The sequence below is a fragment of the Harpia harpyja genome, chromosome 3, assembly GCF_026419915.1.
Source record: "Harpia harpyja isolate bHarHar1 chromosome 3, bHarHar1 primary haplotype, whole genome shotgun sequence".
Lineage (NCBI taxonomy): Eukaryota > Metazoa > Chordata > Aves > Accipitriformes > Accipitridae > Harpia > Harpia harpyja.
Genome location: NC_068942.1, coordinates 79,553,107 through 79,566,996, shown reverse-complemented (window position 1 = coordinate 79,566,996; position 13,890 = coordinate 79,553,107). Strand labels below are relative to the sequence as shown.

Genomic DNA, 13,890 nt, shown 5'->3' with positions numbered 1-13,890 from the left:
TGAATGGAAGAATCGGAATTAGCCCTTGTGCTAACCTAGAGCAGTGGGAACTATCACCCACCGCTACCTCCCCAGAGGCATGCTGAGCACTTGCTGTTCCTGCTCTGCTCTTTGGCACCACCGCCGCTATACAGAAGGCAAGTCATGGCAGTTTTACCGTCTACCAGGCAGCTGTGGGTCCCACAGATTGAACCTCCAGCTGAAAGTCGGACTGTGTGACAAAAGCTGCTCCTCCATCCTTGACCACCTCCCGGCACCTGAAGAGGTGGGCACCTGCCCGATAACGGCTCCTCCGTGCTCGAGGAACTCACAGCAAGGGATAGGCGAGCTCCGGCCACGGAGCAAGAGAGAAAAATCAACCCTGAAGTAGCGACTTTGACCCTCCATCAAGAAGCTCTTGGTCTGAATGTCACTGCCTTTATTGTGGTTAGATGCTGTTAGCAAAATATATCTAGTCTGAGAACCCCTAAGCATCTACTATGATCCGAATTTGTGTTTTATCTTACAATGGCCTTGATATTACTGAAATCTCTTGAGAACGCTGCTCCTTTGATGGACTACTTTAGATAGGCAGACAGTGAGCTCAGGACCTAAGTATGCATAAAAAGCAGTTTCTAAATCTGGTGTTATTCTGTAAGTTTTAAGCTTATTGACTGCTAAAAAGGTATTATGACACCCTTTTTGTATTCCCTTCAAAATGGTTTCAGCTGAAATATTGCTTCACAGAACAAGTGTTATAACCTAGTTTTTTCTCAGAAATATTTATAGAATTATTTTACAGGAGTAATATATTTAAGTGTAATCACTGGGTATATGCAGTACAAGAAATGTCAGTATTTCTGCACAAAGGCACAGAGATATAACCCATTCTCAGTGTGATCAAATAAACACCTTGGATATTTCCACATTTTAAGGGTTGAAGTTTGTGTCAAATATTTAGAATTTTGCACCTAAGAATCAAAATGTCACCTTACATCTTGTGTTGATATTAATTTATGTACGTTAAGTTTGAAGAATGAATTGTTCGTAAGAAGGACAAGCAAAGCCAATATATAAAAAGGCCTAGTGTTACCTGGATAAAAAAAAAAAAAAGTACTGGACAAATGAATTTGAGGACCCCCAAATCCCCCGATACTGTCTACCTATCAACAGAGCTGCAGAACAACAAATCAGACCTGGAAGCCCACATATACTGTTACAGCAGTGCAGCATCTCATTTGGGGTTTAAGGTGTCATCAGGGTCGACTTGAGTGGCAAACGCCAAGCTCCACTCCCCAATACAACTATAAAATAACAATGTGATGACTCTCATTTTGCTCAGAAAAATGATGTAAAATTACTTTATGTAATGACAAGCCAGAAGATGCCTTCCTGAATCTGCCAATATGCAGATTTGCATTTGTGCAAATTTGTGATTTGCATTAAATCAAACACAGGCTGCAGACATCGTTTCACAACAAAGCAGTCGAAATGCAGCCAAACCCTTAATTCCTCATCCTAAGCATGGTTTCCTCCTGTCGCCGTATCGATTACTCTGTCTTAAAAGACAGAAGAGCAACATCCTTTCCCGTATCTATCAACAATAAAATGAACTATTTAAAACTGAAAAATGTATGTGGAATTCAGCTAGGATCAAAGCAGACTCTGGGGTGATGAGATGTGAAACAGAGTGCGGTCAAGCTATGGAGCAGACGGGTGATGCCCCTGCAGCATTTGCTTGCACCAGGACTTCAGCAGCGTTCCTCTGGCCTGGTTTGAGGCACCTCGTGAAGCAGAGCTCCCTGCAGCGTTGATGGAGAGAGAGGCTCATGCCCACAGCATCTCTCCCCGACGTGCAGACGTACCGCCTGGTCCGTGGTGGTCTGGGGAGTCGGCTGTCCCGTACCGATACCTCCTGGGCATGCTGCACTTCAGAGACGGACGGTCGGGGTAGCTGGCCTTTTACAAGTGTTACAGATGCCAACACGTTCAGAACCAAGTATTATCCTTCCAGAAATCTCAGAAATTTGACTAATTTTTACAAGCAGCAAGTAGAGCTATGGTACCTGGGAACCACATCTGTGGACTCCTATGGGACATAACCTTCCTGGAGACAAATCCAGGACAACTGGATATGGCAAATCTAAAGGTCACATTAACCTGCTTGGACAGTCCTAAGTAATAAACTGCCCCATTTCTGCGTTCTGCCATAACAAATAATTTACCTGAGAAAGTCATGCCACTGCTGAGACCAACAGCTCAGCAGACCACTGAGGAGGATCAGACATCAGGCACCATAACCACAGTTCATTTTGCAAGGCATGAAATTAAATACTTTGTAAGGATGAAAATCAAAATACCACTACAGTCTGCTCAACAGAGGGATCTCCCACTGAAGCAGTCGTCTCCAGGCTGCCCCATGGAAAACAGAACATGAGAAATCAGTCACCTAAACACCATCATATGCTTTCTGTTACCTTCAGCATTTACAGCTTCATGTGCTCCCAACAACACTGAAAGGTAGCACAGGCATTATGTTACTTATAGGCCACAGGTTGGAGACCTCTATTCTGAAATATATTGCACTTTCAGAGGAAGGTTTGCTTGGATTAAGAGTTTAGTAATGGGGCATTTACTCATCAACATCCTATCACCAACAAAAGTCCTGGGTGAAGCTTAGTTATTTCCTTGTTAATGTGCTGCAATCCAGGAGCAGAATTAATAAATCAAATCATTGGAGTGGGAAATTGTTTTTTTAGATGTAAGGGTACCCTCCTAACGTGTATCCCCAAGCTAAAGATATGAGGAAAGAAGAGGGGCACTGCATGTTAAGCAGCTACCCTTCACAGGTAATGTACATTTTGCAAAGACTGACAGCCAGTGCTGACGAACTCATCCCTATGGATGACTGCACACACAGATGGGAAGCAGCACCACTTGCCCTGTGCTTAAATGGGATGATTTCCATTGCCAGCAATGCACTGGGCAGATTGCTCAAAAGCTGAGGGTGCTAAACACCTAGTAAACTTGCTTGCAATTCCGTTTACTTCATGAAAAGATTTCAGAGGACAATAAAATAAATAACTAAAGATGATTAAATTGCAAATACATTGTCAGCTGAGTCTTGGATACTAATATCCAGGATATCATATGTTGCCCTGAGTTAGCAGGCTGAATAAGAGAAAATTATCCAGAACAAGAGCAGCAAAGTAGAAACTGCTCCTAACTTTTCAGCTTACTGCCACTGTTCAGAGCATGGCTGGGGTCAAATCAAGAGCCGACAGGTTTGTCTACTGTGTATCAACAAAATGCTTGTTGACAAGCTAGTTTTTCGTTATTCATGATGCAAACTGGCATGTTCATATAAGAAAGTAATTATGTCTAAGTACTAAGAGACTGTTACAACAGATCATCTCAATTTTGCTGAGGAATTAGATGAGACGGCTAGTTTTTCATCATTTACAGTGCTTTATCATAGCATTGAGAATAGTCACTTCGCCTCTCAGTGATATTTACAGAGCTATTCTAACTTTCACTAGTCTTAACTACCTGTAAGCCTTGACGGGACCAAAATATGTTTCATACAGGATGCAATTACAACAAATTGTAGCATTTAAGAAATTTATAAACTGTATTCAGGACTTCTCCAACTAATTATGTTTACTTCACCAGCGACAATGCAAGTTATAAAGCTTCTCCCAGTGCCACGTGCAGATGGCAATCATGGATGCCAGCTGATCAGAGCTGTATTGAGAGGCACATTATAATGACAAAACCACTTTTCACGCTTACTGTTAGGCTATAATTTTCCTGCAACTCTCCTATTACTACAAAAAAAAAAATCTATTGAAAGTTATTGGTAACTTGACATGTATTCCATTTTGAAGTGACTGCATATATAGCTTGGGGATTTTTGTTTTTTGATGTTTGTCTTTTTTTTTTTAACTTTAGGTTTTGTCCTGGTTTCAGCTGGGATAGAGTTAATTTTGTTCCTAGCAGCTGGTACAGTGTGTTTTGGATTTAGTGCGAGAATAATGTTGATAACACACTGATGTTTTAGGATAAGAGCTACTTAGCAACAACTAAGTTAAGGATTTTTCAGTTTCCCATGCTCTGCCAGCAAGCAGGTGTACAAGAAGCTGGGAGGGAGCATGGCCAGGACAGCTGTGCCAAACTAGCCAAAGGGATATTCCATACCACAGAATGTCATGCTCAGTATATAAACTGGAGGGAGTTGGCCAGGAAGGGCTGATCGCTGCTCGGGCATCGGTCAGTGGGTGACGAGCAATTGCATTGTGCATCACTTGTCTTTTCTTGGGTCTAATTTCTCTTTTTGTTATATTCCATTTCATTACAATTATTATTATTGTTGTTATATTTTATTATTATTGTTGTTATTATGATATTTTATTTTAGTTATTAAACTGTTCTTATCTCAGCCTATGAGTTTTACTTTTTTTTCCGATTCTCCTCCACTGGCAGGGGGGAGGAGTGAGCGAGCAGCTGCATGGTGCTTTGTTGCTGGCTGGGGTTAAACCACAACAGTTTTAGAAAAGGCACTGGTGTCTGAATTTGGAGTTTCTTTTTCTGATCTTTTATGTTTTCATAAATATCAGGGATTATATCTTTCTCATCACTCTCCCCAATCTCTCCAACCTCAAACCTGAAAATTTCTGCTCCACAGACCAGACTTTTTCTAAAAAAACCTGAACTCTCCTCCTTACTCGATAAGGAGAATCCAAGTACAACTGAAGCCATCCTTCCTTCCTTCCATCAGGAGTTAAGCTACCAAAGGCTGGAAGCACTCAGCAGCCATAAAGATGTGCTTTCCGTGTAAAAGCATACGACCCTACCACAAACAGCACTGCACTCACAGTGTGGGTGCAACTGCACTAACAAAGCTGAGCTTTGTACCAGTACGCTGGAACAACGAATCAGTACAAGCACACAGAAATACAGGTACAAGTGCCTTTCAAAAGCGCGGTTGTACTGGCACAGTGCTGTGGCTCAGGGGTCACACCATTTCATGCACCTACCTGACAGAGCTGTTAAAGCAGAAGACTGTACTGCAGGCTTGGCCAGAGGAAAAGATCTTTTAAAGTGGTACAAATAGAAAAAAAAATATTCAGAGTCCTTACTAGCTTTGAGGGGAGTTAGAAACTTAACTACTCTCTGTGCTACTGAAAAACCTCCCTAAGCCAACAAATTATATTCTGGTTCTCCTTACAGTAATTACAGAAGTACCCTGAATACTGCCTTGCTTCCAATTTATTAACAAGCTTTTACTCGTGTGGTCATGTAGTTGACACGTAAGAATTCCTCCACGCTCATGGCCAAAACACAGCCACTCCTACACTCTGTAACTGCTTTGTACAAAATTGTAGTTTAAAGAGTTTAAAAATAAAGTTGCTTTATAAAGAATAACACAACCAAAACCCTACTAAAATATATTGTGAGGCCTTTGTACTTGCACCGCTTGGTTTGTAGATTGTTCACCAAGTGACAACCAACAAACAGAAGTGAAGTGTGAAACCCAAAAGTACTGAGCTTGCGCTGTGCTATACTTATCCTGAGCAGCCAATTCAACTGTGTACATTAAATAATAGATCAGGAAATTCAGAGGGCTATTCTTAAAATGTTAAATGCATATGACCAAGATTCCCAGGAACACTAACTGAATGTCCTCAGCCTGGTCATTAAAATATAAAGACTTCCATAACAGAATGAATGCCCAAGATTTACTATAGCTGAAAACTACTCTAATAAATTCACAGACTGAACAAGAATGGAAAATGAAATGTGATCTGTAAAACTGATACTCCCTTTAGGACAGAATTAGGAATGCTGTTCATAGAGCTAATAGCCAGTTTGCATTTAGACACTGGCTCTTTTTGTCCCATCAAGAGATTTCAGTTTGAAGTGAGATTCCAAACACAGTTAACAGATACAAAACATGAAGCAAAATGGGAACAAGAAGTTTATCCATGAATATAATTTGTACAGTGTTCATCAAATGTGCTGCAGCAGGAAACATCAAGATGCACTGAAAAATGGGAGAGCAAACTGACGCCTATAACAATGTTCCCTGCTATGTAGGATGGAAAACCATTACAGATCACATTCTTACTTAAGAAAACCAGACCCCAACTGTCCAGAGAAAGTACTATAAAAATAGTGATCTAAACAATCTTACCCTCCTTCCCGTCAACAGGTTTTGATACTTCTATATCAAAGCTCTCTTGCAGCTGCTGGCCTTTGAAGCGGTTGAGATGCTCCTGTTCTATTAAGTTACTTTCCTCCTCTTCCAAAGGTTGCCATGTACCATCAATAAACCATTGTCCACGCATTACAGGGATCTTTTCCGTTTCTAAAATCAAACAAGAGAATTTTTTTTTTTAATGCAACAAATCACAAACTGACAGCAGATAAGAGGGAAAGGGAATTCTGTTTGGTGTTTTGATGAAAAAGTCACACTCCCACTGCTGGGACCCCTAACAAGGTAACCACAAATGCCTGGAGAAACACCACGACCTTTTCCCATGGGGCTGAAATGAGTAGTGAAAGTAGTGTTCATCTGCAAATACCTGAGCTAAGGAGGCCAAATTTTCAGAGTGTGTGTGTGAGGATGTGAGAGACAGACAGAAGGATGCAGATTCTGTAAAATTTATTAAGAGTTAAGTTCAAACAACAGTCCAGCTTTAATGGGATACACTCCTCTCTACCCAGTTGCCTTGAATTTTCAAAAAATTAGGAGCTTTGTGAGACTCGTGCTCCTCTATAAAATTTGACTGATAACAACCATTGGTTTCAAAGTTATCAAGAGGATGCAGAATGAGAAGGAGATACAAAACCACTCAGGATTACCCTGACTGCACAGAGCCTTGTTTCCTTTGGGAATTGCACTTACAATAACCCAAATTACACATCAATTAGCATAAAGAGTGATTTTAAAGATGAAAGGGTTTTTTTATTAAAATCAGTCTTTCACCGAGGGCTGTTTTCGGTCACTGTCATTCTAGTTTCAGTTTCAGCACTCCAAACGAGGAAGCTGGGTCCCAGCATTTGCTGTCCATGTGGCAAAAGAGAAGTCTCTACGAAAAACCTATCCTGGTGCTTACTCTTCATCAAACTGTGCTTGATGCCCACACTAACTACTGGGGCTGTAGGGAATAATAATTCTCCTCTTATACCCATCCCTGCAAGCAAGCTGAGACAATAATACCCATTGCAGCTCAGCTTAGAATTTCTCCTCCTATATCTGGAAAATCAAGGAGAAATACTGTGTGGCCCTGTGCTCCACAAGCCCGTAGGATGCTGACCTCGAGCCTCATGGGACCAGTACAGATATAGGTCTGCTGAGACCTCAGAGCAGTCGGACCACTGACCTCCAGCGCACACTAATGTGAGCTGCTGTATACTGCATACGGCTAGAGAGACTCGGCCAAATGAAAACTTCTCGTGTGTGTGCATACTAACCGCAGAAGTGTAGCTCTCCAAAGCAGCTAAGAACTCAACCACAAAAGAAGAGGCTCAGAAAAGGACATGGGGGAAAAAATAGGCTTTACTACTCAAAGATCTGTTCCTACCTGGAAGGTGAGAAAAAAGCTGGTAAGCAGAGCTTGGAAAAGAAACAATAGATGCAAAGAAATAGTAAATGAAAATTAGGTAAAAAAAAAAACAACCAACCAAGAAACAATAGAGAGCATGGAGATTTCAGAGTTACTGAGCAAAGGAAGGGATCTATCTGATCTATCACCAGACCAGTACAAACGCAGCTGGGCGAGGTGCTCCAGCCAAGAGCAATGGTTTTTAGCCTGGCCACACCACTCTGTCAGCACCACGCACTGCCAGCCTCTCTTATCCTAACTTTCCACAGATCCGTTTTCTTCGGCAGGCATTGGGCATGCTGGTTCATCCCTCCCAAGGCCCCCAAAGCCCCATTCAAACTCTTCAATGCCCCTGCATCCTCAGCTCTGCCTATATATAACACAGACAACGCGGGTCTTGTTGGCCTGACCAAAACGCAGACAGAACTAGTGCAAGACCCAGTTCTGCCATTCAACTTCTGTTTGCAGTGCTCAAATAGTTATTCCAGATAGGAGCCAATCGCTACGCGCTGAATTTCTAACATTTTGGATGTTGATAATCCATCAGATGAATAAAGAGGTTGGAGTGTTCCAAGAGCATGGTTATTTAATGAAAATTAATCCCAAACATATCAGAAGAACAAAAGGTCCAAGTGGCTTTAAACTGCAGAAGTTAATAGCCACTACAAATGACATAGAAAATTCAATTATCTATGAAAATTTAAACTAACTTTGGAGTCTACATCCCATCAATGAAGTGCGAAACATGAGTATTTAGTTTTCATGAAATGAAAGCTGACTATAGCAATGTTGTCACCATATACAGTAGTCTCTCATCATGCACTTGTCTTTACCTTTGCTGGATTCCCCTACATTTTACACCTGTCAGATATCCGCGTTTTTCAGTAGAGCTAATACACACAGACCCAGTTAGGCTACCCTTACAAATGAAGCACTGTCTGCAGGAAGAAATGAAATGCATATAATACGGGAGTGTAGATAAAGGATCCCATTGTTGCTGAAGCAATGTCATGACTACGTCAGATGTTAATCCTTACTGGGAAAATGTGTAAGCCAATCCTTAATTCTTGACTAAGCATTCTGACGAGGCTCCATTCATTGAATCCGTAAAAAGATTTTTTTTTTTTAAATAATAATCATATGAATACTATTTTGTACTCCAAATGAAATGAATACAAGACACCTCTTTTTCAGTTTTGAAGGGCTTTAAGTTTTTCACATGGGAATTTCCACCTACAGATTTCTAAAATTCTAAACATAAAGCATTAAAATAAACATTTTCAGGCTCTTTTTGCCTGAGAGAACCTTTCCCATAGTGGTTCTTTACAAGAGTAGACTGCAGCACTCAACAGCAGCTCTCAAACATAAAGATGGGCAATGCCTTTTCCAGAAAGGCTCAGCCAGAAAAAATTGGCACGTTTGAAATATGAAAAATTTTCTTGTAAAATCTTTACAGGACAGTTTAGTTTGGGAATAAACTAATATATCTGGCTCTGGGTCTGGAAAGGGCATTTATATGGAAATATAAATCACTTTCAGATCCAAAGACAGCTTATTATGGAGCTTTGTTTTCAGACTAGGTCTTTAAAACCTGAGTGAGGCAATTCTGTTTTCCAAAGCTCAGCGGGATTTTAGGGGTACCCAGGAGTTGCTTTTTTTTTTTTTGTCCCCTCCTTTAAATTGCTGCACACTATGCGTGCAGCCACAGTACCCTGAACTACAAGCTTGTCTTATTTCACATCGCCAGCTGGACAGCAGGTTTGATCACTGTACTACTGGGAAACCTCAAGAGAAAACTTCCTGGTAGAGGAAGCAAATAAATGACATTTCCTTCCATCAGAAGCACGGTTTGGTTTTAAAACTGAACACTGTCTTTCAGAACCGAAACAATCAAATCTGTGATCACAGCCCACAAAGAACCATTTTACCTTCTTATTAGAGAGGAGGCTTGGTAAAGTGAGAAAGATCAACTTCCCATTAACATCTGTGTTTTCAAAACTGAACAATGATGGCTATAATATTAGAAGTGTGTAATGCTGGATTTCAGTCCAGGTCAAAGTCTAACCCCAGTCAAGATGATGATGACAACCTACTGATGCTAATAGTCACCAGCTCCAAAAGCAAGTGGCATTTCAGTTATGAAGTGAGGTATTTTAACGGTAATTACACTGAATACACTCGATTGGGTGGGGAAACAAGGCAACTGCAACACAAGAGATTTTTCAGTATAATCTGTTCACTGGGGGAAAGAGTAAAGGCATGCTTTCATAAACACAATTCCCCTGTTTAATCTCAGACAGGTGCTGTTATTTAAAGATATCTCTGCAATTCATCCAGAGAACTTGATGCAAGCTATTACAGTAATCACCATTAAAAAGTGATGAACCAAAATTGCCATCTTAGCACCCAATTTCACTCACTCATATCTACCTTCAGTGAATTCATTCATGTCTTGGATATTCAGATGATTTTAGAAAGCCTAAACTACATTCTTTCAGTTATTTTTGTTTTATGGGAGAATTAAATACACTGATGTCTACATCATGTTGTAATTTAACTTTCTTTTTGCCAATACAGAATTCCCCATCTATAATACATATAACACCTAATCTATAATGTCCCTACAATCTTGATCCCTAGGAAAGGATTTGCCTTGATTTCTTTACTGCCTTAAGTCTTACACCACATAATCTGCAATTGGCAGTGCTTCAAACTGAAAGATACCAATATATTTGGCCGGTTATACACTTGCATGGTTTATTTATACAAGCAGTTCTAAATAAATCTGAATGGCAGGGATTATGAGCTGATGAAAGGCACTTTATTTTAATTAGTCATACATATTTTACCACTTTTAGAAGAAAAATAGTTTAAGCGATCTAGACTGCAATAAAGGATTTATTTTTTTTTTTTTTTTTTTTACACAAAGGGCTTTTTTTTCCCCCGAAAATCCAAAGAATAAAAGAATACAAGTGCTGTAATTAATGATGTGAAGAGACAATGAGCGATTTGCATTATGATAATCACCTAAATCTTCCAAAGAACAAAAATTACATTAAAATAAAAGCTGTATGCAACATATAGTACACGTGCAGTAATACATATATATATGCCCCAGCTACTCCTTTTTTGTGAAGATCTTTAAACTGTGTGGTCACAGCCGATATAAATTGCATGAAAAAGCAATGTAATCCATCAGAACACAGTAAGAAAAGTAATAACTGTGCACAATTGGCCTTCATTTTTCTTCTTGTACTACTACATCAATGCTATCATTTGTTTCCTGCCACCACATTGGTTGAAACAGTGTACACCTAAATTTAAATATTGTACAGCTCAGACTGTGGTTCACATAACCCTCTTTCACCTTACTTGATTCAGAACCAGGAAACTGCTGCAAAACTAAGATGAGACAGAGATAATAACTAAAGGTTAACAGAGCTTAAACAAGCGGCAAAAAGGAGGTCTATTTTGGAAATACCAACACCAGCTAGCATGCAACCTGGAAGATAAACAGACAGAATAAAATTATAAGAGAGCAAGATTCAGTAAACTTCTGTTTCATTGCTTCAAAGCTGAGGTCCTGTTCAGATGGCTTGATGGCAAAGGTAAGGCACTTTTCACTCATCAGTCTCAAGACAGCTAGAACAATTTACCCACAACTGAGATCTAAAAGGTTAATATAATACCTAAAGGCTCATAAAATTAAATTAAAGTTTGTGTTTTGCTGAAATTGACAATCCCAATTTCCTAGGTTTCCAAGCCCAAAGCCAAGAGGTTGGACAAGGAACACAAGCTCATAAAATGCAGTCAGCTAGAGATGATTTTCAGTGGAGTAACTGCTGCTCCTTAAATTTGACTTCCTTATTACTACAGTTGCAAACAATTAGCAGTGCATGAGGATAACATCTGCACAAGCTGAAGGTAACTGTGAGGCTACCATATGTGACATCTCAAGCTGAAAGCTATTTAAATAATGAAGAGAAGTGCCTACACATTTACCAAGGGAAAAAAATTGTGGGCAAAACCAGTTTGGGTTTGTTTTTTTTCCCCCAAAGGCATGCTGAAAGTGCTGCACATCATATGTCTTGGAGCACAGCACTCCTGGCAATTGTAATACACCTGAACATTGACATCAGCCACTGAAATAAACGTATTGCAGAATAACATCAAGGGCACTGTTGGAGACACTTAAAAATTTGCTATCCATTCCTATTGTATCAGGCCTAAAATTTATTTTGGGTATATTAACTACTGCACAGCCTGTAAGACTTTTCACTAGTGCAAACCCTGTTAAGTATAAGGATGGGTATTACTCAACCTCTGCATCAGCATGCCTCCTACCCACCCAGCAGCTATGGCCACTACTGCCTCTACAGCAGTAATGATTTGCAGATTCTATTTTTGCCAATGCAAATGCAGAGAGTGCAGTTTGCAGGACAAGATCCATTCCTCTTACTTAGTTCCCTCACAGCTGGGTTTGTAGAGTCTCGTGAAGGGAAAAAAAAAAGAAAGAAAAATTCATGAGGACAGGAAGCTTTATTATGAGAATAGATGGTTACAGAAACTGATCGTGAGATTGAAGATTCCTACGTTTTACTGTCACTGACATGATCATGCATGCCGGGTGAACAAAGAGATGTTATAATAAAATAGCCCCAAACTAATATTTCATTATTTCATGTTTGCTAGGTAACATAACAGACTTTGACTTTTTTTTTTTTAATAGCTTAATATTCTACAGCTTTCTAACTATTGCCTAACATATTATTTCAGAACAGAACAGGTTACTCACATTTAAATAAATGGAGCCCCTCATTTAATCACAGCCCAGGTGACCTTCCTTTGTTGAACCACAAACACATGCAATCTGTTCTGCTCTTTCAAAAGTACACCACAACCTGAAGAGGAGTTCAAGGGTGAAATCCTAGCCTCAGAAAACTTGAGAGCGCTGCATGAACTTACAGAGCTAGACTTTTATTTTTTTATTCAGTGTCTGAGATGAAAAGCAATTTCATCCACTGAACAGTAAAGGATATTATTTTGCTGGTCCATCAAATAATTCTAAATTGCTTTATTGAAGCAATTTCAAAATTACAGGTGGAAGTTACTTTTGAGTTTCACAGAGACTAAGCACATTAAGAGCAATCTGATTGGCATAGATGGGATTTTCTTTCCAGACTCTGATCTACAGAGCAGCTACACATGCAAGCCTCCGCATTTGCTGCAATGTTAGATGCAGCAAGGGAGGAACATGAGCTTTGCTCCACTGAGAATGTGAAATTGCCTCTGTTTTACCAAGGCTGCCTGAAGTATTCAAGCAACAGCTTGTAACTGTTTTTCCCTGAACCATGTTTAATCGGTTTACACTATGAACTGAGCAATCCAAAACAATAATGAAAGGCTGATCTTTGGGGCTGGTTCAAATGTCAAACACAGAAGGAACCTCTTAAAAAGAGATGAATGCACTCAAATTTCTCTCTCATCTCGATTGCTATACACCACTCCGAAATATAGTGCGTATCATGTTTTTCAAGAAGGATTTTTCTGTTTTAAGATAGTAGTTTAATTAACATCTCTGCAATTGCTCTTTACACCGATCTGAATGCAATGGTCCAAGTCAAAATCCTTAAAGCTCACCTTACTAGCTGTGTCAATGATGAACAGGAAACATCTAAAAAACCGTGGACTGTTGAAACATGAAACGGGGCTGCAGTTTTAAGTTTAGAGCTTTATTTTTATTGAATTCTTATTAATTTAAAATAGCTTACCCAATTTCAATACTAGTACTCTGAAGTGAAGCACCTCCACCACCAGTGTTTGCTGCTGGAGTCAGCAAGGTGTAGGAGCTAGTCCCTTATGAGCTCTTTTCTCACCCAGAGAAACTTGCATTTTTTGAAACCGCATTAGATGAAAGCTAAACCGACCCACAAAAGAATGACTGTGCCACATGACAAACATGTGAGTACCTCCTAAAATGTAAGCATGTGCCCAAATCCCATCGAAAGTCACGGGACTTTTGCACAATCACACCCTCAGCTCTAAGTGTGTGTGCTCTCCTGGCAGGCACTCGTCAATCGGTCTTTGTTAGCGAGCTCTCACCAGCACTGAGCAGCAACGATCATGCTTGTACAGTTTGAGCAAGTAGGTTCCTATACAGGAATATCTTTTAAAAAAGGAGCAGCAAGATTTTTCCTGTGCATACCGACCTAGCACTAATGAACAAAGTGAAGATATTCAAGGGCACACTAACCTTTGCTCTCAACTCCTTCCCTCTTCCTCTTCTGCAGGGATTTTTTTTTTC

The 13,890-nt window shown here is 39.9% G+C and overlaps 1 protein-coding gene across 2 annotated transcripts in view; it reads right to left on the bottom strand.

The window, feature by feature from the left end:
* The window catches only part of DDHD1 (DDHD domain containing 1), a 67,648-nt gene that overhangs the window by 46,396 nt on the left and 7,362 nt on the right, over nucleotides 1-13,890 (bottom strand). For both annotated transcript variants that reach the window (XM_052783604.1, XM_052783605.1), the window contains exon 2: nucleotides 6,173-6,346. In XM_052783604.1, coding sequence (XP_052639564.1) covers nucleotides 6,173-6,346 — 174 coding nt within the window. The remainder of the gene's footprint in view (nucleotides 1-6,172; nucleotides 6,347-13,890) is intronic.